Here is a 26,555-nt window from a genome sequence, read left to right as displayed (position 1 = left end):
TTTACTAGATACAAGTTGTGTTTGAAATAATTATTAATATCTGTGTTTGTTGTTTAGGAATAACAACTAAGACTGTGATGCAAGAGGACATGTCGAAACACAGCTGCCAATGGACAAAACCGACTTTTTCAAGCATACTGTCACAAAAAATAAAGATTTAAAATAATGAATAAATAAAATAATATGTTTACGATTGTTATTGTTAGTAAAACGATGACAAAATAATCAACCTGAGATGATGACTCTGCAAGTAGTTATATGATTATGAGTTTAATTTTGTGGGAAAATGTAAAAAGACATAAAACGAACAAGAAAGAAAGAAATCTAATATATATTATTTGACCAAATTTTATTAAGTCATTTTTTAAGTCAAGAACCGTTCATGATTAGAAATTATGTAAATTGCCTATAATGTAACTATATAAGAAAGAAAGAAAGAAAGAAAGAAAGAAAGAAAGAAAGAAAGAAAGAAAGAAAGAAAGCACTGTTTTGATTTTGGTCCAATCATCTTTCACTGCGACAAACCATTCGTGACGTCATAAGTGTGCGACAGAGAACGGCATGGCTGTCAGTCGCCTGGTTGAAACCTCATTTTGAGCAGTTTGATGAGCTTCGTTACCGGTTGGATATGGATGTGACCGATGCAAAGGACGACAGTTTTGGAATAGAGGTTATTCTTCCAGACGGAGACAAAAAAGCACCGTGTTGTCCTCATGGTGAGACTAAAACATTCTAGTAGGAACCGGTTTACAACGCATCACCAAACTGCGATAAAAAAAAAAAAACAAAAAAAAAAACGTATTTCTCAAGCTTTACTCGTTGTATTTTGCACATACCTACTTTAAGAAAATATGTACAATATTTTATGAGCATATGTTGGCGTATCTTAAATTGGGCGGATGTGTGGGACAAAAAACATCTTTTATTAACTGTAAGTGGCACAAAATTGGTAATACTATTTATTATGAAGTAAAGTGTTGCATCAAATCTAACCCCCAGTTGTTGCCAATCTAACAGCTACATCTATGCCATTATTTCAGGATGGTTTAAAATTAAACGAGATGCACTGATTATGAACTAATTGGACTAAATCGACATAGAATTTTAAGGTAATTTTGCCAAAATCAGATAGTTTTTTTTTTTTTTTTTTAATGTTATTTATTCCCCATTTCACCCCAAAAATAATTGCTTAACCTCCTGAGACCCAGTAAGTAAACATTTTCACAATTTTACCTTAAATAATTGTCTTAATGGGAAACAGCATGATGTAACAGTTCTGTCAGATACATTTTAAAGTGTTTTTTTTTTTTTTTTATGTCCATTTCAGTAGACTTTTTTAAAATTGATTTATTTCAAGTAAAGCTGTGAAACTCTTGTCCACTACAGAGGACAAAAATGCATTGCTGGGTCTCAGGAGGTTAAGTCTTTATCTTTCATCACATTACAAATGTCTTCTAATTTGCTAAAAGCCAATGTCATCCAACCCATAAAATTAAATATTCATTATAAAACCTCCACCTCTGACTGTCTATGGTCTTTTCCAGGTCCTACTTTGTTGTTTGAGAAAGTTGACAAAGCAGGAGAGAAAGGCAGGAGGTTTTATGCCTGTTCAGCTTGCAGAGACAGAAAAGACTGCAACTTTTTCCAGTGGGAAGATGAAAAGGTAAAGATATCTGGATGCAAATGTCACAAACTGTCCGGAAGTCAAAAATAATGTTTTTTAATTTGCTCCACATGCGGACAGGTGTCAGAGGCCAGACTGTTGGCCAGAGAGGCAGAAAACCAGTCAAAGAGACCTCCTTTCACCCAGGAGGAATACTGTACCAGGTAAGAGGGTCACATGGCTTCTGCTGAAGGAGAGGCTTTTGTTTCTCAAATATATTTGACATAAATGTTGCAACAGGAAATTAGAAAAATATACATAGCATACATGAGTACTTGAGTCCTAAAAGCTTGATGCTAAAAGTTTCGTCATTGTTAATTACTGGTCTGTGTGGGTGTTCTTTAGTCCTTATGACATTTTAATTTTACTACAACCCACAGTCCACACCAATAATGATTTTGTCCAAACCCCCAAATTATTTATGGAAAATCATAATTTTCATACTTGTGGTCGCTTTAAGTTTGGTTCCTGTTGATTTTGCATCATTTTGGTTTGAGTGCACCATGCTTTTAAACCATAAGCTATAATCACTAAATTAGAGGGTTACTTAATTTTGGGTCAGTCAGTTAAAATGATTAGTGTAAAATATGCAGTGTAAAGCTTCAAGAGGCCTGCACTGCCTCCTCCATAAGCATGATCCAGAATCAGAGTGACCACAACAGTGGTAGAAATGCATGACCTTTTCTGTTAGCAATCTTGCTTTTTATGGAACTTATTCAACTAAGGTCTGGCATCAAGGTTTAATAAATGATTCAAATGGTTCATTCTTGGAAACCTTTTTAATAGAAGCACATAGTAGTAAAAGGGTAGATATAAAGATAATATAATGAATAGATATTTGAAATCCGTTCTGGTTTGGTGGTCCTGAAAATACAGTTTCTAAGGTGACAATTTGCTGTGAAAATACCTTGCTACCATATGTTAGTCCCAAAGTTTAGCATCTATGACTGGTTTATGTGACAAATATTAACTTCAGGCTTCTTGTTTTGTACTACATTTGTCTTGTAGTACAGTCCTGTGTCAAAAATAATGGTAGTATTTAGTGAATTTCTTTTGTATTCTGTTACTGCCCCCTAGTGGTCTGGTGAATTAATGACAAGATACAGTCAAACACTGAAGTTAATCCTTAGTATTGTCATGTAGCTTGATAAATCATGATTAACATAAGTGTAGAAGTATTTACTATACAAGCAGCTTTGGTCTCAAACTTTATGAAACATCAAACAACCTTATTTTTGTTGTACTCTGTAAAATTGCAGATGCAGAGGCTGGCCATAAAGATGAATACCATTATGTAACATCTGTCACCTGCATTAAAATGGTTGTGATTCAGATCAACACAACCGTATTTAGAATCACACATAAAGTCAGAATATCAAGTGATATTTATCAAGGTCTGTAATTATTCCTACAGGTTTTTAAAGTTTGCTTCCCTCCCACTGGATGCCAAAAAGTTCTGCCAGGATTGTCAGATTCTGCTGCTGCCTGAAGAACATGAAGCTCACTCCTCCCACAGATCCACAGCAGTCACCACAGCCCAGCTGAGGAGGCCCAGTGTGCTGCTGCGTCCACTGGACAACAAGAAGAGCAACGCGCAGTACCTGTTCACCGACCGCAGCTCACACTTCCTACTCGATACCTTGGCTGCTCTGGGTTACAGGAAGGTGCTGTGTGTGGGAACACCCAGGTAAGGCTGACTCTGCAGTTTCAGTCGACATTATTTTAGTTACTGGCTGAACACACAACCTGATATTAATCTTAGGAGCTTAAGTTAAACAGAGGAGGTTGCAAAGTCCAGATAGAGATCAGGTTGGCACATTGATTATGTTTACATGCTCAAAATATTCCACTTTTTGCCATTATTCTGATAAACGCAATATTCTAAATTAGCTTTATTGACAGCCTGGTTTTTTCACTCTATGAAAACTCCAAAAGTTTATCCAAAAGCCTGTTATTTTTGAATTTTTAAAAGCAGGTGCATTTCTCCTTCCAACCAAAAGTGTGTTGTGTTTTTTTACTGTAAACATCACCATTGAAACTATTACATATGTGCTGTACATATGTCAAAAAACTCAACTACTATAATTTCTCACATGTTAATCTGTAAATACTTTACTCAGAATAAGGCCTAATCCACAACATCCAAACATAATACAGTCACGGAAAAATTATTAGACCATCAAAAGTCATCAGAAACAATGGTTATGCAATCCAGTGCTAACTCCTGTGTGTATCATGTGACTAAAACAGACAGAAAAGAAAACATGGAATGCCTAAAAGCACTGTTTTTGTCAGTACAATGCCATAGATATTAATGTAAGAACTGAAGTGATTTTGGTTATTATCAAGAAAACATGGGAAATGGCTAGATATCAGCTCTGAAATTAAACTCTTATGAGCTATTTTTGTTATCATTATATTTGTCCAAACAAATGTACCTTTCGTTGTACCAGGCATTAAAATGAACAAGAAATTGAAGAAAACAAGGGTGGTCTAATAATTTTTTCTGTGACTGTATGTTATTTGCATGATCCACAAATACTTCTATATTTTTTCAGTCTTAATAATGGTGGAATAATGCACATGTAAGTGTAGTTATTGAGTTTAGGTTCAGGTGTCAGACTGTTTGAACAGACCAGAATCAGAATCACCCTTTACCCTTTCTTTATTTTTTGGGGAAATACTAAAATTGTAAAACACAGAAAAGACAAAAATACAGCAAAGTTTTACCAAATTTGCTCTTAACATTATCAAACTCATTCTGAAACCCTGGTATAGTATTATTACCTAGTGCAGTAAGGGCAAAGTCAAGGGAAGGTTAACATCTGGTCAAAAGAATTACATTACAATAATCTATACCAAACTTATATTTTCAGGAAAATGTATTTTGAGTAACATTTGAGGAGTTTTATGAGTGTGAATGTTTGGAAAGTGACAAAAAGTTGGTGACAAAGTTTTCTGCCATCATTCTGGGTTAATTTTATAAACTCTCATAAATAAACAAAATGTATTCCAAATACATTGATTTTTGACTATTATATTATTTATATCATATTTTAAACACAGTGTTTAAAATTAATAAATGCGTATATCTATGCAAAATATATTTGAATATAATGTTGTAAATATTGAACAAAAAAAAAAAATGATATTGATAATTGAAATAAAAAATGTTTAATTTCATATTTACTTTTGTTGTCCATCCATAACGCTGCCATTTGTAAAACTCTTGCTATTTTGGTATGATCAAATATTTTTTTCCTCTAACCAATTATTTGGTTGTGAAATAGAGGGTTTAAGGTATACACTTAATACATTTCAGGATGAAAATGTCATAGGAACTTCACTTTTGAGAACTTAGTAATTCTTGCAAAAAATAGACGTAAATTTTTTGTCCATTCGTGATGCAGTAGTTTTTGATATTTTTCATTTAAAAATATTTGAAACTAAACTTTGCCCTTTGAGTATATTTAAGATGCATTTAGACCTTTCCATTAATGTATAATATTTGTCTTAAACTTGTCTGGTTCAAAAGTTACTAGTCAGAAAGTAGTGGGCTGTCCTTCTGTGCTGCCCTTGACCTCGCACATAAAGCAGTGATTCAGTCATTTATGATGCTGCCTGTGTCAGACTTCAGGAGCTGATAAAGTTACGAAACCTGGAGAAGAAAGACGATCCAATGAGGAGCCTCCTGCTGGACATTGACTTCAGGTTAGTTTACTCTGTTATCATGTTAGGTCATATATGTACACCAGTGGCGGCTGCTCATCTTTCAGAGAGGGGACGCTCATTGTCGGCTTACATAAAAAATCAGTCAGGTTATTTAAACATAAATTCGGCCCTCCGTTCCTTTTTAAGAAAATGGTCACTGACTTTATCGTACCAACTAAACAAGAAAACGCTGAAATTATGGTAAATTGAAACAAGGAAGTACAATGAGTGTGTTTTATTTACAGTGCAAGAAATGAACGAGTAATTTCGTAGTGGTTTCTCTCTCGATTTCACAGCAGAATGCGTGACGGTATTAAACTGAACTCTGTCAGTGAAGGAGGAGATCTCAAAATAGCTGTCAATCAAACCGGATTCAGCCTTTCGACTGATCCTCCAATCAGCACGTGGAAGCCTGGTGTCCAGCCCGGCTGAGCTCCGCCCACAGTTCCATTCACCGCCAGAGACGTCGGGCGTCTGGGGGCGGGACAACATCGTGGCATTTATCCAATTACCGTCCAGTTTTGAGGCAATGAAAAAAAACTGTTCCACTCAGTCCCATAGAAGTGCACGGGCGCCCGGTGTCTACAGACAAATGCACTGAGCAGAGATTGAATGAGAAAACAGCGCAACGGGAATGTATGAGAAGTGAACAACATCGAGTCCGTTGATTTGTGATAAAGCTGATTCTGAACAAACTCGTCTGTGAGATGAATGTGTTCTAACACATTTGTAGTCAATGAAATGTCAACACAACCGTACATATTTAACCATTTAATTTTCGTGATTTTAGGGGAAGCCAGGCTTCCCTTGCAGTCTATGAGAAATCGCCACTGCTGTACACTGATGGAAATACTTCACATACGATCATTAGTACTGACACAGCTCCATGTGGTTGGGCCACATCTGGGTCTCTGGTCTGAGGAAGCGTATGGCGGGGTAAAGGGGCTCGGTGAACTGGTGATGAGCCCTGTCGAACACTGGCGTCAGAGCTGCAGAAAACCTCTGCAACAGACACATGGTCTCCACATCGTAAAACATCAGCTGCCCCTTGTCGTAATTTACCCATACTCCCACTCTTTCCAGCAACGTTTGTCCTAAGCCCTGGCACGCCACATGCCGGTCATTATGCCAGGCAGAGAGCTGTCCATTCCGCAGCTCCACACACCAAGAGTTCCTGTTTCGGCCCAGTTTGGAGCCCTTGTCCTTGCCCTTCCTCTCCATGCTGCCATAGGCCACGCCCACTGCCCAGGTGGAGCAGCAGCGTACGTCCACTTCCCAGTAACTCTGACCGGCTGCAACCGGAGACGAACCCAGAGCACAGCACACCCGGTCAAACTGAAGGGGATTCTCTGGAGCTGAACGGACGGAGTCGGAGAAGAACAGGCCCCGCCCATCTGAGGTCACAGTAATCTGACCGTGACATGTCTGCCTGTCAATCACCACGGGGGTTAAGTCTGAAATGAGATGAAGAATATGAGACTGCGGCGTCACAGAACAGCTGGTGTGGCTGTAGACTGGTCTGCAAAGCCACATGGACTGTTTATGTCTGCGAAATATTCACCCTCTCATTGTGTTGGTGAAGCTTTAGCTGAGTTTTCTTGGTTTTCAGAGGCCTTACATTCTGTCTGGATTCACACTTTTTCCATAAATTTGTGGAAAACATAGACAGACAGGTAGGAGTTTGGGGCTTCCTCCTACAGTGAATGTTTTGCAGTAAACAGTGTAGAATTTCACAGTCTCATCTAATCTACGTACAAGAATGTGGAAAACACTAAACATATGATTGATAAACTACTTCTAAAAATCTTAAGAGCAAAACTTGAAGAAGTCCAGTGGTCTGGGAAAAACCACCCCTGACTTCAGTGTGTTCCACTAACATTTGGAATAACAGCAGCAGTTGTAGCCACATTAGCCTCTGTTAGCTGCACCAGAGGATAAAAACCTTGATTTAATGAGACTCCAATAAGAGAGACATGTAAATAAACCCTGTATTACTGCATCTCTCACTTATTTTAAAGCATGAGGAGCCATCCTGAATTCTGTGAAGTTGGTCCAATTTTATAAGTGGGAATTTTCAGCGGGAACTAGGAATTTTCAGCTTCCCAGTTAAGTTTTGATGCACTAGACATGGATTTACATCAAGTTGGCTTTAGCGGTGCCCAGAATTGCTCGGGTGCTACACCTAAGTATTATACAGGGTTCCTGCTGGGTCTTAAAATGTCTTACAAATCTGCATTTAATACCTTAAAAAGTTTTTAAAAGGTATTAAATGTGATATGACAAAATAATAAATAAATAAATAAATAAATAAAATGTGATATGATAGGTCTTAAGTTCTGTTGCCTTAAACTTGTTTACTGTACTGTTTTTAAATGTGTCTGTTAAATGTCCAAGCTGCAAAGAAAGTAACATTAGTCGACTCAGTTCCACCTGTCTCAACCCGACAATTTATATTGAAATTAGGAACCAATTGTCACTAACTTTGCAGCCCCTGGTGAGAAATGATCACAGAACATTCAGCCCAACACACATGCAGCCGATAGTCATGCACACGTCACCCAAGAAAGTTGACTTTGGGAAGGATTTTTGAAATGGGCATTAAATTTTGTTCCAAATAGTCTTAAAAAATCTTAAATTTAACTTGAAGAAACCTGTAGGAACCCTGATTATAATGCGAGGGAAAACCAATCTATTAACAAGCAATAAAGAGAATTAGATGATCTACTAACTTATTATTTATCCATAACTTTTTGTTTTTAAGTTTCTGTGTTTTTTGGCAATATATACTGTATTTCTATCTGCATAAACATATATTTTTATTTAAATGCATTAAAAAAAATAAGACAAAAGTGATCAAATTGTTTACATTAGGCTTTTGGGGAGGATACAATGACACTACATTTTAAAGTCCATTTCACACAGAACACTAAAAACATGTGATATTTGACCATAGGGCCCTTAACGCTTGTATTGTGTGTGTAAATGTAAAAGGGCTAAAGCCGCTGACATGTGGGATGAATATCGTCAGTACCTAACAGGAGGGTCTTCCTCTGCAGTTGGACTCTCAGCTGTCTGGAGATGGAGGACAGGGTTTCCAGGAGCTGCTCAAATCTCTCTTTGTTCAGTCCGATTTCCTTCTCAGATGCGTCAGGTTTTTTAAAACTAGAAAAGCTGATCACAAACAGTAAAGTGAAGCCGTAAAGCAGGGGTGTTAAACTCATTTTCGTTCAGGGGCCATATGCAGCTAAATTTGATCTGCAGTGGGCCGGACCAGAAAATTAATAACATAATACCCTATAAATAATGACAACTCCAAATTTTTGTCTTTGTTTTGGTGTGAAAAAAACCCATTAAATTATGAAAATACTTACTTTTATAAACTATCCCAAAAAAAACCCTGAAAAACTGAAATTTAAATTAAAAAACATAAGAAAATTTAGTGCAATTTTAAAATATTATTCCTCAACTTATCATTTCTCCATGTGCATTATGGATCAGATCTACAAAGACGCTAAACACTGAGGAACAGGCAGAAAAATTATTAAAATTGTGCTGAATTTTCTTTAGACATTTCAGGTTTTTCATATTTGTTCAGATTATTCACATTTTAGTGTTACAGGATAGTTTGTAAATGTAAATATTTTCATAATTTAATGTTATTTTTTGCACTAAAACAAAGACAAAAAATTTAAGTTGTTAATTCTAGATTTTTTTTTGGCTTAATTCAAGATTTTTTTTACTTAATTGAATATATATTTTTTTTAGCTTAATTCAAGTTTTTTTTTTTACTTAATTGAAGATGTTTTTTGGCTTAATTCAAGATTTTTTGCTAAATTTGAGATTTTTTTTGGCTTAATTGAAGATTTTTTTACTTAATTGTAGATTTTTTTTTTTGGCTTTATTCAAGTTTTTTTGCTAAATTTGAGATTTTTTTTTGGTTTAATTGAAGATTTTTTTGGGGGGGCTTAATTCAAGATTTTTTCCTTAATTCAAGCTAAACTTTTTTTTTTGCTTGATTCAGTTCAAGACTGTAGAATTTTTGCACTTGGCAACAACATCCCAGTGGCTGAACTGGACCCTTTGGCGGGCCGCATTTGGCCCCTGGGCCGCATGTTTGACACCCCTGTTGTAAAGGAACTTAAATGTCAGCTTTTACTGGTCTGGTGTTGTAGATTTTACCTCAGATTCTCAGCCAGCACCTAAAGAACAGAGATGAAGAAAAAATGTGGTTAAAACCAAGACAGTGGTGATACAAACCCAGAGTTGAGTGGAATTGCACCTCTGCATCATCATCATCGACGTCCTTTGAGGTTTTGTTCAGCGCTCTCTCGGTGCCGCTGATGCTCTTAGTGACCTGTTCCAGGTGTTGGGTCCAGTTCTTCAACACCTGGTCCATCCTGGTCCTGGTCCGCCTGAGGTCCATCTCCAGAGAGTCCAGGACCGTCTGCTCGTCCTGCTTCAGGACGGCTCGCATGCCCTCGAAGCGCTCACAAACCTGCTGCTTCCTCACCTCTGTGCTCCTCTTCATCAAAACAAAAGCAGATGTTTAGTGTTCAAAGCGTCCTGGTCCTGGTCCTGGTCCTGGTCAGTGTTTGCATTATGGTTCATGTGGCTGAGCTCGTACTCACAGACAGATCTGCCCTGCGTTTCTTCAGAGACTGGATGTGGGCCTCAGTCTTGGATTTCTCTGCTTGTAGTTCCTCAATGCGTCGAGACAGCTGTTCCTGCAGTTTCACATCAAAAGAACTACAAATATGTCTGTGTCTCTTTGGGCAGTTTCCTGTGTTTATTTAACCCCTAAAGACCCAAACAGCCACTGGCAAGAAAATCAACTACTGATCGAAAATATTTCATGGCTTCTGATCCACTAATCCTATCAATCCATGGAAATAATTGGTGTAAAATACAGTTTGTCATCTTTTCATAGTCATCAGATATGACCCATTTGGACGTCCAGAGGCTCCATGTAGTTACCGTGGAAACACCGTCATCTTCTACAACATTGATTCACCAGTAAAACCCACAGAGTTTGATCAATGACAGTGGGTGGAGACACTTCGTTTAAGTTCAGTTATTATCTTTTACTAAAAAAGCCACTTTTTCTTAAGTTTTCTCCTTTTTTCATTCAATAACCCTGAAAAGTACTCTCGCATGATGATTAAAGAAGTAAAGTTTAATTATAAAGCGCTTTTCACAGATAAAAATCACAAAGTGCTGTAAAATGGGTGCAATAAAACAACATAAGAATAATTTCATCAAATAAATAAAAGGATAAATATTAGTGTCTTACTTTAGTGAATATAAACCTTTTTATGAAAGGTCATTTTAACTCTGAGCAAGGTAAGAATATAGGATTTTGTCTCAAAAACCACAGTATTAAGTCCTACACAGACTTTTATATACGCTGCACGATGATGATTCTAAAGGATATTAACAGGATTAGGCTGAAGGTTTATTTACTGGATCTCTTTAGACCAGGGGAGTCAAACATGCGGCCCACGGGTCAAAACCGGCCCTCCAAAGGTTCCAATCTGGTCCATAGTAGGAATTTGCAAAGTGCAAAAATTTCACTGAAGATATTAACAATCAAGGGTGTGGAACTAATTTCAGTTCAGGGGTCACATACAAACCAATTATGATCTCAATAATATTCTACTATATCTATAAATAATGACTCCAAATTTTTCTCTTTTAGTGCAAAAAAAATTTAATAATGAAAATATTTACATTAAACTATCCTTTAACAAATAAATGTGAATAACCTGAAATATCTAAAGAAAATTAAGGGCAATTTTAACAATATTCGGCCTGTTACTAAATGTTTTGATGACTTTGTTAATCTGATCCATAATGTACGTGTATAAATGAGAAGTTGAGGCATAATATTGTTAAAATTACTCTTATTTTTCTTAAGAAATTTCATTTTTTTTCAGGTTATTCACATCTTTTTTGGATAGTTTGTAAATATAAATATTTTCATAATTTAATGTTTTGGGGTTTTTTGCACTAAAACAATGAGTAAAATTGGAGTTTTTATTAATTTTAGGCTGTTATGGTATTGTTTTACTGGTCTGGCCCACTTGAGATCAAATTGGGCTGAATGTGGCCCATGAAAGAAAAGAGTTTGACATCTCTGCTTTTTCCGTGGTTGTTTAAGGTGTTTCTGTTTTATTTTAAATCCATTCATAGATGTTGAGTTGTCTGTGTACCTTAGTGGGTTGTGCTGCCTTGGCCAGCTTCTTCTGGAGTTTGGGTGAACGTGGAAAAGGCTGAACAACCCTGTCGTCGTTCGAGTCCAGCAGAGTGTAGCTGAGTGTGTCCTGAAGCGCACTGTGGACGCCTGAGGAGGGCGCCACAAGACTACTGTCCCTCAGACTCTGTCCAGAAGAAATCGCCTTTTCCTCTGCCATCTCTGGTTACAACAGAAGACATAAGTGGCCTGTTAGCGGCGGTGTTGTCTTTTTGTAAAGCAACCAAAATTATTGCCGTTTGCATTTTTATCCTGGCTGGTGTTTGCAGAGAAAACCAGTTCCTCGGGTATCTGAAAATGTGTGGAAACCTGTCTGCTCTCAGTCCATGCCAAGGTTTTCAAAGGAGGCTCTGTTTTTCCTGCAGATCTCTCCCAAATTAAACTAAACTCTGAATTTAACACTTCTATCAGTATTTTCTATTAACATTTTTGCATATTTTGCACATGTAAACCTGCAAAACACCTAGAAAATATCCACTGTCACAGATTTGTGCTTACTTTAATCACCTTTTATATTCCACATGCATTCAAATCCGTGTGTTCCTCATGGATGTTCTAATGAAGTTGCTGTTTTTTAAACTAAGAAAGTCATGTTTTTAGCAGTTCTTACCTGAAGTATGTTCACTCAGTCTTTCTGCCGTTTGTTTCCGTAAAGAATGTGCGAAGGTAGGGTAACAGAGTGGGTGTGTTCTCTGTTACAAGCTTCAGCCTGCAACACAGACTTTATCGTTACCTGGATACACACCTCAGGCTGTTCGCCAGCACTTTGTGTGTTTGTACAGTAGTTTGTTCCAACTTGCTTTTCGCTTTCTGTTTTTATCAGACAAAGGATGTACAGTACGCCAGGGTAGAACATGATAAAGAATTTATGGCAGTTTCACAGCCTGTTGCAGATTCATACAACTTTTCTGCTCATTTATATAGAATAGAATTGCCTTTATTGTCATTTGACAGTACAAAGTACATCAAACGAAGTTGAGTTTGATGATTAGGGACAATAAAGGCTATTCTATTCTATTCTATTCTATTCTATTCTATTCTATATAGTTCTGTGTCTAATTCTGGTTAGGGTTTACTTCATGTAGGGTTTGCTGGAACCCACAAAATGACACAATATGTGAAGAAATGTTTGTATGAAACTAGAGCTGTAACTAACTGTCACTTTAATGTTTTGTCCACAGCTCACAAATATATATTCCGTTTATTGTAACAGTAAAAACTAGAAAAGCACTCGGAGAGCACAGACCTCCGCCAAGGCAGATCAGTGCCCCCCCCCCCCACACACACACCTCCAATCACCACCAAAATTTAATCATTTGTTCCTTGTGCCAGTATCAACATTTCCTGAAATTTTCATCCAAATCCGTCTGTAACTTTTTAAGTTATCTTGCACATGGACAGACAAACAGACAGACAAACCAACGCCGGCAAAAACATAACCTCCTTGGTGGAGGTAATAATAACTGACAAAAAATCCCACTTAATAAGCTAGAATCAGATTTTTTAAAGCTACCATCAGTCAAACTTGATGATCAAAATAGTTGTCGATTCATTTAATAGTTGATAACTAGTAAAGTCAAGTAATCCATCTGACCCACTTCACCATCTTGAGGTGTTCAAGGAGAGCACCTTCAGCCACAGACTGATTCCCCCTCGGTCCAGGACTGAACGCAGCAGGACGTCCTTCCCGCCAGCTGCCATTAGACTTTTTAATATTGCTGAACAATAAATTATTGTATGCTGTGCACATGTACAGGTGTGTTATCCTATTGTTTATTCTTTTTTATCATTTCTTACCTTGTGTCTCTAATGTTGGTTGTCTGTTGGGATGGGTCAGTGTGTTTTTGTTTGTTTTTTTTTTACTGCTGTCATAACCAAATAATTTCCTGCAAAGGATCAATAAAGTATCTATCTATCTAGTTAATCAATCACTGAAGCTTTCCATGATCCAAAAGCAGAACATAAACAGGTTTTATTGTGCAAACTGCAATATAGCAATAAAAAAAAAAAAAAGAAAAAAGCCAACAATATGAATATCACTGTCTTTTCAGAACATCAACAACTGTCAGTAATAGTGTGGTAATGTTACAAAAAGACTAATACTGCTGTTGTATAATGTTAAAACTGTTATTAGGAAGTATACATGCAGTTAGTAGTAGCAGTAATATTCTTAGTCTTATTAATATAGTTGTTGTTATTATAATTATAATTCAGTTTTATACAGTGTTTGTCTTTATGCACATTTTTTTCTTGCACTTTATTCTGTTGCTGCCTTGACCGTGAATTTCCCCACTGTGGGGTCAGTAAAGTCTGATTCAATCTAATATACACCTGTTGTTTTATCCATGGTATAATATGGCATTGTGGGAAAATAAAATCTGTTTACCAGTTAATCTGGTTCTGCTGAAGTCTATAGTAGACATGTCATTAAAATTAAACAGCGCTTAACCCTTTAACAACAGCGATCTCTCCAACGCTGCATTTTGTACTTTACAGTTTTCACATCACTGTAACTCCTGAACCGTTTCCACTATCCTCAAATTTAAGCTGAGATCCTGAGCTTTCCAGCACTATATAACACTTTATGGCATCAATGTAGGATTGTATTACAAGTAAAAAGGAACTGTTTCAGAGACTTCCACACAGGCTAAAAAACACCTGGAAGCATTAAAAAATATGAAGTCATAATATGGATACTGAATGTTCAAGAACAAAAAGCATGTTTGAGCAGATGTAAAATAGTTGGAAGTTTATTTCTCAATGTCAAAAAATGTTGTTACGGACATTTATAGTTGTTTCTGATAATATGCAAAAAAGTTCAAGTTTTTATAATAATCATAATTAATGGCCAGATATTGAAAGTTATGTTCTTCCTGAAAACAAGGGTGCAAAAGAATTGGCAAAAAAGACCTTTTCTGACACTTTTACTGCCAAGAAAACATGAAGACACCAAGGCGGCCTGTTATAATGACAGTCTGAAAAGGGTTAAACAATAATAGATTCTGTGCTCTGATACTTGACCTGTTGTGAGTTTTATTCTACTCTTTTTCAGATATGCTCAGTTCTACAGCCAAGATGAATTCTGTCACTATAACATGTTCAACCACCACTTCTTTGATGGAGAGGTAAGATTTAAACCATTTCATTTTGCAACATTTTCCCTTCTTCACAGCATTTTAATAGAGATTCTGTTGCCAGGCCTCCAGAGGGGTCCTGCAGACGTTCCTGTCAGAGTGTGATGGTGGGAAGGTGGTGATGGTGGCCGACCCTCCGTTCGGCGGCCTGGTGACGCCTCTGGCCAACAGCTTCCGTCTCATCTCACAGATGTGGAGGACGCTGCACAGCGGTGGGTACTGGCACTGTGGAGTTTGTGTTGGGACACGAAGATAATATCAACCAAGTGCACTAAAAGGGGTCATATTTTGCTAAAACCCACTTTTATTAGTCTTTGGTACATTTATTTGTGTATTTGCAGACCCTAATAGTTCCAAAAGTTTGAATTTGAACCCTCCAGGTGTTGTGAAACTATCTTTATATTCATTTTGGCAAAAATCGAGTGGATTTCTACAACCTGTTTTAATTCCTTCTTTATTTGTTACGTTTTATAACTAGTTACATCACGACATTAGCACAAATAAGGTCAAGACTTGCGACAAACATTTCTCAGAGTATGACATAATTGTTTGTCAGCAGCAGCGGTTGTAGTCCATACTGAAAATATGTCCAAACTTTGAGCCGATTACCTAAAATGTTCAGTTGTTGATAGAAGGGGACAGAGCAGCACAGCCAACAACCTGAAGGGGGCGGGGCATGAAGTGGCTCAAAACGACCTTTCTGGTGTCATTACTCAGAAATAGGGTTAAAGATGGACCTGTGGAGTTGAATTAATGAAGAATTCAGACCCAAGTATAGCATTTACAGTTTATGTAGACCACAGGGAAACGTTTTAAAATGCATAATTCCATTTTAAAAAAGCTAAATATCTTCCTTTAAGACTGCCACCCACTCATCTGTTGTTGCAGGCGGCGATAGTGAAGACATGCCCATGATGTGGATCTTTCCGTACTTCTTTGAACCTCGGATTCTGGAGTGTCTCCCAAAATTCACCATGTTGGACTATCAGGTAACAGCAGATAAATGCTGACCTTTAGCTTCAGCTTTAATCTGTTGATTATATAGATGATTGTTAAGTTTCAAGTGTTAGATTGTCATTATTTTCTGAATATTATTGATAGTTATGAGTTTGCAATTTGTGAGTTGCTTACATGTTACCACAAAAATACCAAATTTTTATTTTTAAGTTACTAATAATTCAGATATTTAAGTGAAACTTTCAGAAAGTAATGATCTTTTGATACATTTTGGGTGATGCATACAATGGTGAAGAGTCATTAGTGTGTTACTATGGTAACCTGTCCACGTGTTACCACATTCTCATGTCAAGAAAACAGAGATTTTTCAGTATTTTACTCCAAAATTTATTTTCAGCATAGTTGAACATAATATCTAAAAGGTTTTGTCCTACTTGATATCAATATCTGTCCGGAACCACGTTTTGAATGTTGGCGTAAACCTTAAAAAATTGATGTCTGTTTGAAGTCCTCATGTAACCGAGCAGTAATTTGACATTTTTCACCTAAAAATTTTATCTCCCCAAATTTTGTTGTACATAATGTTAAAGTGTTCCTAAATACCTACTCAAATATGTATAATACATGCATATAAGTTACTCTGATTACATGACAGAGACTGTTGAACACCAAATGTGTCCACGTGTTACTGCTTGATCGGACCCCTAAGTAGTCTTAAAAAAGTCTTAAATTTAACTTGTAGAAACCTGTAGGAACCCTGACAAACTGTTCTTTCATAAAAATTGGGAATTACCTAAAAAGCCTGCAATTTTTTAAGACAAAAAAAGTGCAATTTTAATAATATTATGCCTCAACTTATCATTTGCACATGTGCATTACCACTTACAGATCACTGGATTACAATGGCACATTTATTACAAAAATGTAATAAAAAATTTTTAGAGTCTGGAATTTGGACATCGGAACTAAAATGGTTTTAGCATCCTTGATTGTTCATACCTTCAGTGTAATTTTTGTATTTCACAAATTCATCCTTCAGGCCAGATTGGAACCTTTGGTGGGCCGGTTGTGGCCCATGGGCTCCATATTTAACACCCCTGGTTTAGTGTTTTTAACAGTTTGTCTTGTTTTTGTCTCTGATCAGGTGGACTATGACAACCATCCTCTCTATAAACATGGAAAGACGGGTAGGAAGCAGTCTCCTGTGCGACTGTTCACGAATATTTCACCCAAAGACGTCATCCTGCCTAAAGAGGAGGGCTACAGGTATTATTACACTCACTCTGTCACTGTTCAACTAAAGCCTGATTTAAGCTGTTATATGTCCTCATACAGAATCAATATTTACTGCATCCCCTCAATATCCTCTCCCTCCTCTTAGGTTTTGCTCCGTATGTGGCCGATACGTCTGGTCCATGAACAAACACTGCACTAAATGCAACACCTGCCCGTCAAAGGTACAATACCCCAATGTTTTTTACTGTTTCCAAGCATTTCTCTGAAGCACACTGACCGTATCTACTTTTCCTTCTGTTTGCAGGACGGCCGTGAATGGAAACACTGCTCATTATGTGAGAAGTGTGTGAAGCCTTGTAAGTACATTATTAAACAAGTGGTCCCAGGCACAACAAATCCTACCCCTCGCACATATTGTAGCTTATTTTGAGATCGATCCATCTGATATACTGTCAGTTGCTTCTATATATGTGCCAAGTTTGAAGTAAATTGAAATAAAATTGATGTTTTTATAGACGTGAAATTTTGCCAATTATAAGTAAATGGAAAAAAAAAAAAGAATTTAAAAATTCATGGAAAATTGGAACTCTGACCTACTTTTCCCAAAATGCGATCACATTTACTCTGGATCACTGCCAATCTATAAACTCAGTTTGGTATGAATTCCACCAACAGCTTTGCTGCTACAGACATTTGAAGTTTCACCCATTATAAGTACATGGAGAAAAAAAAGGATTTTAAAAATTCATAAAAAATTGGAACTTTGACCTACTTTTCCCAAAATGTGATCAGTTCTATTCTTGGTCACTGGCTATCTATAAACCCAATTTGGTAAGAATTCCACCAATAGTTTTGCTGCTAGAGTGTTAAAAAGAACAAAGAAACAAACAAACTGAACCATAAACAATACTCCTTGCCTCCCCTTTGGGGGGCAGGGTAATAATTATGTCAGTAAATATTGTGAAGAGATGAATTTTTCCGTCAATATGTCGCAATATGAGGCTAAATATGAGGCAATATCTGGCTAAAAACATGAACAGTGGCTGATTTAGAGCAAGAAAAATGGTCAATTAATGTGAGTGTAGCACTTTTTTTTTTGGAAAGATAGTGTAATAATTTCTTGCATTATGTAGTAAACCACTGAATAACCCTAACCCTATGTAGGAAATGTTCTGTTGAAACTCTAAAGTTCACACTAAACCCTGAAAAATGACTTCTAAACTCCAGAAAAATGTGAAGAATTGAAATGATCAGGTTATGGTGTTCATAGATGTATTTCTTTGTTTTAATCTCTTTCCATTCAGCTTGGAAGCACTGTCCTGTGTGTGGTCACTGTGCCCTCCCAGACCACCCATGTGGGCTGAGTCCAGGACAGGAGGGATGTTTCAACTGTGGCAGCCTGAAACACAAACGGAAAGCCTGTCCACTAAAGGACGCACACCGGCTCAACAGGCGAGTCCACTCCCATGTTTTCACACAACTCCATCAGGTTCATTAAACATCTCTGTCAGTTGTCTTATTTTGGTTGTTTCTTCGACAGCTCTCACTCCAATGCAAAGAGTGGAAAGAAAAGTGCATCTTCCCATCATCCCCTGCTCAAGGCTAAAGCTAAAGCTAAGAGGAAGTCTGGAGCAGCACGCAGAGCAAAGAAGTTAGCAGCTGTGTCTTCATGACCTCACCATCGATGTAGTATCTGATCAGCCTGCAGGTTTTGTCTACTACCTGCTTCTACCTGTTCATACTGTTTGTACACTGCAAAAATCTAAATCTTATCAAGTGGATTTTTACCATGTATAGTCAAAATATCTCATCACGCTTAAAATAAGACATAATCACCTAAAGAGTAATTTTTCAGTGAGATATAAGAACTTATTTTTAGACAACAGATCTTGAAAATCTTATTTCAAGAAATCTTACCAAGATAATTTTCACTTGTTCCATTGGCAGATTTTTTTGCTTAATTCAGGTTTTTTTTTGCTTAATTCAATCAATTTTAAGTGCGATGAGATATTTTGACTAGAAATGAGAAAAATACACTTGGTAAGATTTACATTTTTGCAGTGTACCAGAAAATCAATAAAAATGACCTTATTCATGAACTATTTGTCCTCTATTGTCTTTGAAGTAGACAACACACACGCACACATCTGATTTTTTTCTTCTAAATATTATTCCTTTGGATTTTAATGTCCAGTCTTTATCGCTATTTTTTTGCTAACACTAAAAAAGCAACAAAAAAAATAAAATAAAATAAAAAAGGCTGTCTTTGTATTTGGTATTACTGATTTTGTTTTTTTCCTCCTTTTCTTTCTTTCCTTTTGTCCCCACTTAATCTTCTTTCGATACGATTATTTAAAACCCCTTACTGAATTCTTGTTTTTGTATTATCTCTTTTGACCCTTTTAGTTATTAAACTATCAATTTCATTTTCATTCCCTCTTCTGTCTCCACCTGAACATTCCCAACCTGCACAAAATAACCCGTCTTTGTTTTGCTTAATGTCTGTGAACTGTTCTGACTTGTCTTGAAGTCTGTGAATTAGTATGACAGATGTTTTGTATTGTATTTTTTGTTACCCCTGTCGCAATGTTTTCTAGCACTAAAAAAAAAAAAAGCACCAAACAAGAGGCAGCTCAACAACTTTAGATACTTAACAAAGGAAAGCATTTACAATTCCAGACAGATGCTTGTATTTAGGAGTGTTGACATTACTTCTGAGACTCTAAGATGATTGTTTTATAACCATATGTGTCACTGACTGGATGCCATTTAATCTAATTAGTTATAAAATGTTCCTCCAGTTATTTCTTTTTAATATCACTTGACTTTTCCAGCCTCTTGTTGCTGCCATCTCAATTTTTTGGAGACATGTTGCTGCTAGCTACATCAAAATGACCTAATTCTTTAAACACTGACATGTGTCATGGTCCTACTGTGAGTAAAATGTACGTTTATGTGATTTGTAAGTGATCACATTCTGTCCTTACTTGCATAATATGCCAACTTTTCTGGAATTGGGGTTGTGAATGGTTTTGTGTCTAATCCTAAAAACATAATGTAGTCATTAACCCTTAAAGACCCAGCACTATTTTTGTTTATGTCAGTTTCCAATTTAATTTTCCTTTCTTACCTTTCTTAAGTTATTTATCCCCATTTATTATAGTATTATCTTCTCTATTTTGCACTTTTTTCCTTTATTTAATTCACTGATCATGATCTTGAGCAACTCAAGACATTTTTATTTAGGAAAGCTTGTGGTTGATAGATTTATCCTTTTTATTTACTTTATGAAAATATTCTTATGTTGTTTTATTGAACCCATTTTACAGCACTTTGTGATTTTTATCTGTGAAAAGCGCTTTATAATAAACTTTACTTACTTACTCACTTCTTTAATCATGATGCTGAGAGTACATTTCAGGGTTATTGTATGAAAAACAGAAAACTTAAGAAAAAGTGACATTTTTTAGTCAAAGATATTAACTGAACATAAACCAAGTGTGTCCATCCACTGTTATTAATCCAACTCCATGGATTTTACTGGTGAATCACTGTTGTAGAAGATGACGGTGTTTCCACGTTCACTACGGAGCCTCTGAACGTCCAAATGGGTCATATCTGATGACCATGAAAAGATGATAAACTGTATTTTACACCAATTATTTACATGTATTGATAGGATTAGTGGATAAACAGGTATTACACTTTTTACATCAGTAGATGGTTTTGGTTGCCTGTGGATGTTTGGGTCTTCATGGGTTAATGTCCATCCTATGTGACCAGACATGGCCTCAACTCAAGAACCAAAACAATATTAGCTGTGACCACTAGATTTTTATATTATCCTCTGTGTTTTGCCTTGTTTCAGTAAAAAATTAGGTATTTTCCTATATTTAATTCACTAATCATGAGATGTTCATAAAAGCTCAGATTGAAGTTGAGGGTTATTATATCAGAAACGGAGAAAACTGAAGAAAAAAGGGACTTTTTCAGCAAAATATACAGTTGTAGAAAAAATGATTAGGCTATCAAAAGTGATCAAAACAATAGTTATGCAATGATGTACTAACTCCTGTGTGTATCATGTGACTAAAACAGACAGAAAAGAAAACATGGAATGCCTAAAAGCACTGTTTTTGTCAGTACAATGCCATAGATATTGATGTAAGAACTGAAGTGATTTTGGTTATTATCAAGAAAACATGGAAAATGGTTAGATGTCAGCTCTGAAATTAAACTCTTAGGAGCTATTTTTGTTGTTATCATTATATTTGTCCAAACAAATGTACCTTTAGTTGTACCAGGCATTAAAATGAACAAAAAATTGAAGAAAATTAGGGTGGTCTAATAAATATTTCCACGACTGTATCATTAACTGAACATAAACCAAGTGTGTCCATCCACTGTCATTGATCCAACTCCATGGGTTTTACTGGTGAATCAATGTTGTAGAAAATGACAGTGTTTCCATATTCACTATGGAGCCTCTGAACGTCCAAATGGGTCATATCTGATGACCATGAAAAGATGACAAACTATATTTTATGCCAAATATTTACATGTATTGATAGGATTAGTGGATCAACAGGTATTAAACTTTTTACATCAGTAGATGGTTTTGGTTGCCTGTGGATGTTTGGATCTTTATGGGTTAATGTCCATCCTATGTGACCAGACATGGCCTCAACTCAAGAACCAAAACAATATTAGCTGTGACCACTAGATGGCAGCTTTGTTCAGATTTGTCTCCTCTTTTCTGGGAGTCCCTTAACCAAGAAGCATACATATCCTCCTGTCATCTGTAGGGGACAAGAGTTTCACAGCTCTACTTAGAAAAAAAATCTTCTCCACACCTTGAAGGACATTCCATAAAAAATAAAATAAAATAAAATAAAAATCGTATCGGACAAAATGCTGCATTAAATTTTTTCCAATTAAGACAATTATTCAATGTAAAAAAAAAAAAAAAAAAGCCATAACATTTACTTTCCAAGGTCTCAGGAGGACACAGTAAAACCTCGGTTGAAATGAAACATCTGAGAACATTGGACATTGCTTTCCTCTAAATGTGACAGTCCTTCCCCACTGTCACACACAGCTGAAACAGTCCACACTCACACATTGTACACATTTTCTCCCAGTGGAAGAAAGTCTGTCTTATAAAGTAGATAGATAGATAAACACCACATCCTGTCAGATTCATGCACCGTGTATGTTTATGGTGATGTTGGTGAAAAGACACACACCTGCTTTCAATCATGTTTACTCTGGAAATGGTGAAAGCAACCAGACACAGACTCACATCCCCACACTATACACACACACACACCACACACAACCAACACACACACCACACACACACACACACACACACACACTACGCCTAGACCACGGTATGCATCTGCAAAGGAAAACCTGTTCTCTGGCACTCTCACAAAACAACACCTTGTACTACATAAAATACAACTCAACTTGTTTGGCTCATTATCTGAGATTAGATTAGATTAGATTAGATTAGATTAGATTAGATTAGATTAGATTAGAAAAAATTGGATTAGATTAGACAAAAATAGATTACATTAGAAAAAATTGGTTTAGATTAGACAAAATTAGATTAGATTAGATTAGATTAGATTAGATTAGATTAGATAAAATTAGATTAGAAGAAATTGGATTAGATTAGACAAGATTAGATTAGATAAAATTAGATTAGACAAAATTATATTAGATTAGAAAAAAATGGATTAGATTAGACAAAATTAGATTAGATTAGAAAAAAATTGGATTAGATTAGACAAAATTAGATTAGATAAAATTAGATTAGATTAGATAAAATTAGATTAGATTAGATTAGATTAGATTAGAAAAAATTGGATTAGATTAGACAAAAATAGATTACATTAGAAAAAATTGGTTTAGATTAGACAAATTAGATTAGAAGAAATTGGATTAGATTAGACAAGATTAGATTAGATAAAATTAGATTAGACAAAATTATATTAGATTAGAAAAAATTGGATTAGATTAGACAAAATTTGATTAGATTAGATTAGATTAGATTAGATTAGATTAAACTTTATTGTCATTACACACCTACAAATACAAGGTAACAAAATGCACTTTAGCATCTAATTTACACATGAATTATGAGAGCCTTAGTCAAGATTTTTTTCCTGAGTGTTTTTATTCCTCTTTAGGCATGAAAAAAACAATACAATTGAATGTCTTTTAATGGACCTATTTTCTGTGGCGTTACAAAAATGTCCACTCAGCTGGACACCATGTGTTTAATTTTTGAAGCAAAGAAACATGTATTTAAATCGCAACATCAGAAAGTGATCTACTGTGTGAAAACTATGAAATAAAGGCTAATCTGATATGTTCTCACATTTTATCATACTCTAATACTAGTTGTTACTCACTTCATGGAGATAATATGCAAAAAAAAACATTTTTGTTTAAGAAAACTGTAAATTACAGTCTAAAAACAATTAACAATTGATTTACACTCAAACATGTTAGTGCATGTTTACCAAGAACAGTAAAGTTACAGTAATGGTATGAATTGCAGTGTATGGGATGGTGCTGTGTTGGCTGATATGGAACTAAAACAACCAAACTAATGAATATACAAGAGAACAGTTGTAGAATAACTGTCCACTGTAGTGACCACTATGCATGAAAGGGTTAAACAGTTTACATTATTTGTGATTGCTGGTGGATTTTTGGGTCTTTATGGGCTGACATACTAAATACTATGAAGATATTCTACAGGTGGATGACAGACATGTGAAATGTGTCTTTAAAGTGTCCAAACCTGGAAGCTGCTACAGTATGTGCTCTGGATTTTTAGTTAGAGAACAGTGTGGGCTGACAATAATTCAATGTTTTTTAATACTTAGTGTTGTTATTATTATTAATCTGATTGACAGACTCTGTGTTTTAGTCAGAGAACAGTGTAGGCAATGAAAGGCATTATTCAGATAATAGCTACTGCCATTATTATTATGACTGACAGAAAAACAAATCGCTAAATATAGTAATGCTTGAGTGCATAATATTAAAATACAGTGTATGGTAACGTTTCAGGGAATTTTCGTGTGATGGTCTGTCTGCAATAATACCTTAGAGAAGTCTATTAAACTATTAAACCAAAACTATTGTAATCTAAACTATATTTTGAAACACTTCTTTTTTTTTTAAACACATTTTATTGATTTTAGACATATGAAACATAGAAACAAGACCCCCCACCCCAACCCTTCAGACAGCACATGCCAGTTACAGCCTTATACAGACAAAAACGAAAGAGAAAAGTAAAATCAGAAGGAAGAAGAAAAACCAACAAAAAAACCAACAAAAAAACAGACATCATCATTATAATACACCAGTCATCATTACTATATTATTATACTTCGTGTCGTACAGGATTTGAGGGTTGCAAGGCTAAGCCTTCTTCCATTCAGAAAACTGTCTGCCCATCATTAATAGATTTTTCAGATCTGCAGGTATATAATCTAAGAAGGGTGACCAGATTTTTAAGAATAGTTCATCCTTGCCCTTTATAGCAGCTTGTAACCTTTCATGGGGGAGGATATTAAAGACCTCCCTGTAACAGAGTGTAACATTAGGTGGAAGAATTTTGATCCAGTTTTGCAGAATGCACTTCCGGGCAACTAAAAGGAGTTTTTCAAGGAGCCTATAGTGTAATGCGGAATTTTGAAACATTTCTATGTATTCAGCAAGAAAATATCACCCAGGCACCGCATGTTATGACCCTTTACTTTTTGGTGTCAAAATTGCCTGTGCTTTTTTGTGAGTCCGTCACTTGCAGGTTTTTCCCTATTTTGACTGACAAAAATGAATCTGACATATTTGGCCATGGTAAATGTTTTAAACGTCTATTTCTTATCATTCCACTGATGTAATTTGCAAAAGGTTAGTGCAATTTGTTCAAAAGTTATGGGACCAAATTGATAGAAAAGTGGATGGGTGGGTCCACAGTGGGTGGAGTCTCGTGAGTTTATCTCACTGTGTGGACTATGGCTGCCTCTTCAGCCTCTTTGTATGCAGAATAGAATAGAATAGAATAGAATAGAATAGAATAGAGGAAAACCTGCAGATGTGGAGGTTCATTTTTATTTTTATTTTTTCTTTATATTTTCTTTATTATTATTTAACACTCTATTAAATAATATTAGTTTCTTTGTCGGGATTGCACAAAAATAATGTTCTGATGTTAGTTCTGAACAAAGAATATGAAGATTTGAGCAGGATCTTAAACTGTAATGTCTGTAAAACATAATTTAAGTTTTAACACAGGAACATTTTGTGATATAGCATTAGATCCTGTTGTGATCAAATAAAAATGTGTTTGTGCATATTTCTGGTGTAATTCAGTTCTTCAAGGAAATAATCATTTAAAAAAAGAAACAAAGAATTGCCTTTTTAACAGTATCGTGATATATCGTATTGTGATCCTAGTATTGTGATTTGTATCGTATCACCAGATTGTCTCCAATACACAGCCCTACTCTCCACCACTGTCATTGTCTGTGTGAAGATGTTGGTCCCCTGTTGTCTGTACCAGCACAAGTCCAGGACCAAGTACCCCACCAACTTTACCATGATCATGCTGTTTGACTCATGAGGTGAGTCATTTTCACAGTGATAGACTGGGTAGAGGGCAGGACTAACCAAAGCTACCTATACATGCCCTCACACTTTAAACTATGACAATACTCATAAAAATAATTATCAGCACTTGTGTTTCTCTTGTATGATGAAATATAGTGGGCTGCCTCCACAGAGTCGACCACGTTTGTACAGTTGCTCAAAACTTGTCATATTGTCTAGTTCATAGGAGAACGTATTCACCAGTCCTAGTCTTAAAGTGCATTTCTGTCAGCTCTGACTGAGGATCTCAGTCAACAGCCCCTCACCTAAAAAGCTTCCATATGTTTTTGAGTTATTTGAGTATTTCCATTGTATATAACTTATACTTACTGTTTCTCTGCTTCTGAGTCAGACGTTGTATTTTTCAAAGTAACTTTTCAGACTACAGTTTTTCATCCTGTTTCTAACCATGTAAACCTGGAGATATGATTAATAGATCAATAAAAAACATTTATATGTTAATATTTGCAACTTGTTTAACTCTTTGAACTTCCACAATAGATTATTGACCATGATTGTGGATTTCATTTTAATAAATAGTACATTTTTGTGTACTTTTGCATCCAATATGTTATTAAAGTAAGATAAAGTCTAAAAATAATTATCAGATCATACAGGTGAAATAGTGCTGAAAAACATATACCAAACATGGGTATGTTAAAAAAAAATTATATGCTATATAAAGACAAAACCAGTTTTGAAAGACAGCCAAAACAGGCTCAGACCCCTAAGGGTTAAACAACATCTTTCACTACGAACTGCGAGATTAGTGAGGTACAATCCAAGCAATAACATGCTCTATAAAACCCACTGAACCTCCATCTGGGTTCTTTTACAAAGACACAAGAAAAAGATGAAGTTCATGTGGTTTATTAAAGTTATGGTTTGAAGCAGGGGAGTCATTTTGGATTTTGTGGGAGGGTCTGGT

General features: G+C 35.8%; 2 protein-coding genes across 3 annotated transcripts; one reads left to right on the top strand and one right to left on the bottom strand.

Annotated features, from left to right (window-relative positions):
- The first annotated feature begins 556 nt into the window (after positions 1 to 556).
- Positions 557 to 26,478, top strand: zcchc4 (zinc finger, CCHC domain containing 4). Of its 2 annotated transcripts, XM_030161982.1 has the most exons (14): positions 557 to 716; positions 1,545 to 1,663; positions 1,745 to 1,827; positions 3,078 to 3,350; positions 5,294 to 5,374; positions 14,677 to 14,749; positions 14,823 to 14,970; positions 15,647 to 15,747; positions 16,860 to 16,981; positions 17,097 to 17,172; positions 17,256 to 17,307; positions 18,256 to 18,403; positions 18,492 to 18,659; positions 26,468 to 26,478. In XM_030161982.1, the coding sequence occupies exons 1-13, from the start codon at positions 629 to 631 to the stop codon at positions 18,622 to 18,624; spliced, it is 1,497 nt and encodes a 498-aa protein (XP_030017842.1). In that variant the 5' UTR covers positions 557 to 628; the 3' UTR covers positions 18,625 to 18,659; positions 26,468 to 26,478. The 2 variants fall into 2 exon arrangements, with proteins under 2 accessions (XP_030017842.1, XP_030017840.1); XM_030161980.1 differs by lacking the exon at positions 26,468 to 26,478 and having other exon boundaries at positions 18,492 to 18,782.
- On the bottom strand, positions 6,086 to 8,694 carry LOC115438389 (E3 ubiquitin/ISG15 ligase TRIM25). Its single transcript, XM_030161983.1, has 2 exons — positions 8,406 to 8,694; positions 6,086 to 6,828 (listed from the first exon to the last, which is right to left on the bottom strand). Exons 1-2 carry the CDS (start codon positions 8,593 to 8,595, stop codon positions 6,242 to 6,244), a joined length of 777 nt encoding a protein of 258 aa, XP_030017843.1. The 5' UTR covers positions 8,596 to 8,694; the 3' UTR covers positions 6,086 to 6,241.
- Positions 26,479 to 26,555: the final 77 nt, after the last annotated feature.

Source organism: Sphaeramia orbicularis, chromosome 18 (assembly GCF_902148855.1).
Source record: "Sphaeramia orbicularis chromosome 18, fSphaOr1.1, whole genome shotgun sequence".
In the NCBI taxonomy this organism is placed as follows: domain Eukaryota; kingdom Metazoa; phylum Chordata; class Actinopteri; order Kurtiformes; family Apogonidae; genus Sphaeramia; species Sphaeramia orbicularis.
This window is presented reverse-complemented; position numbering and strand designations above follow the sequence as displayed.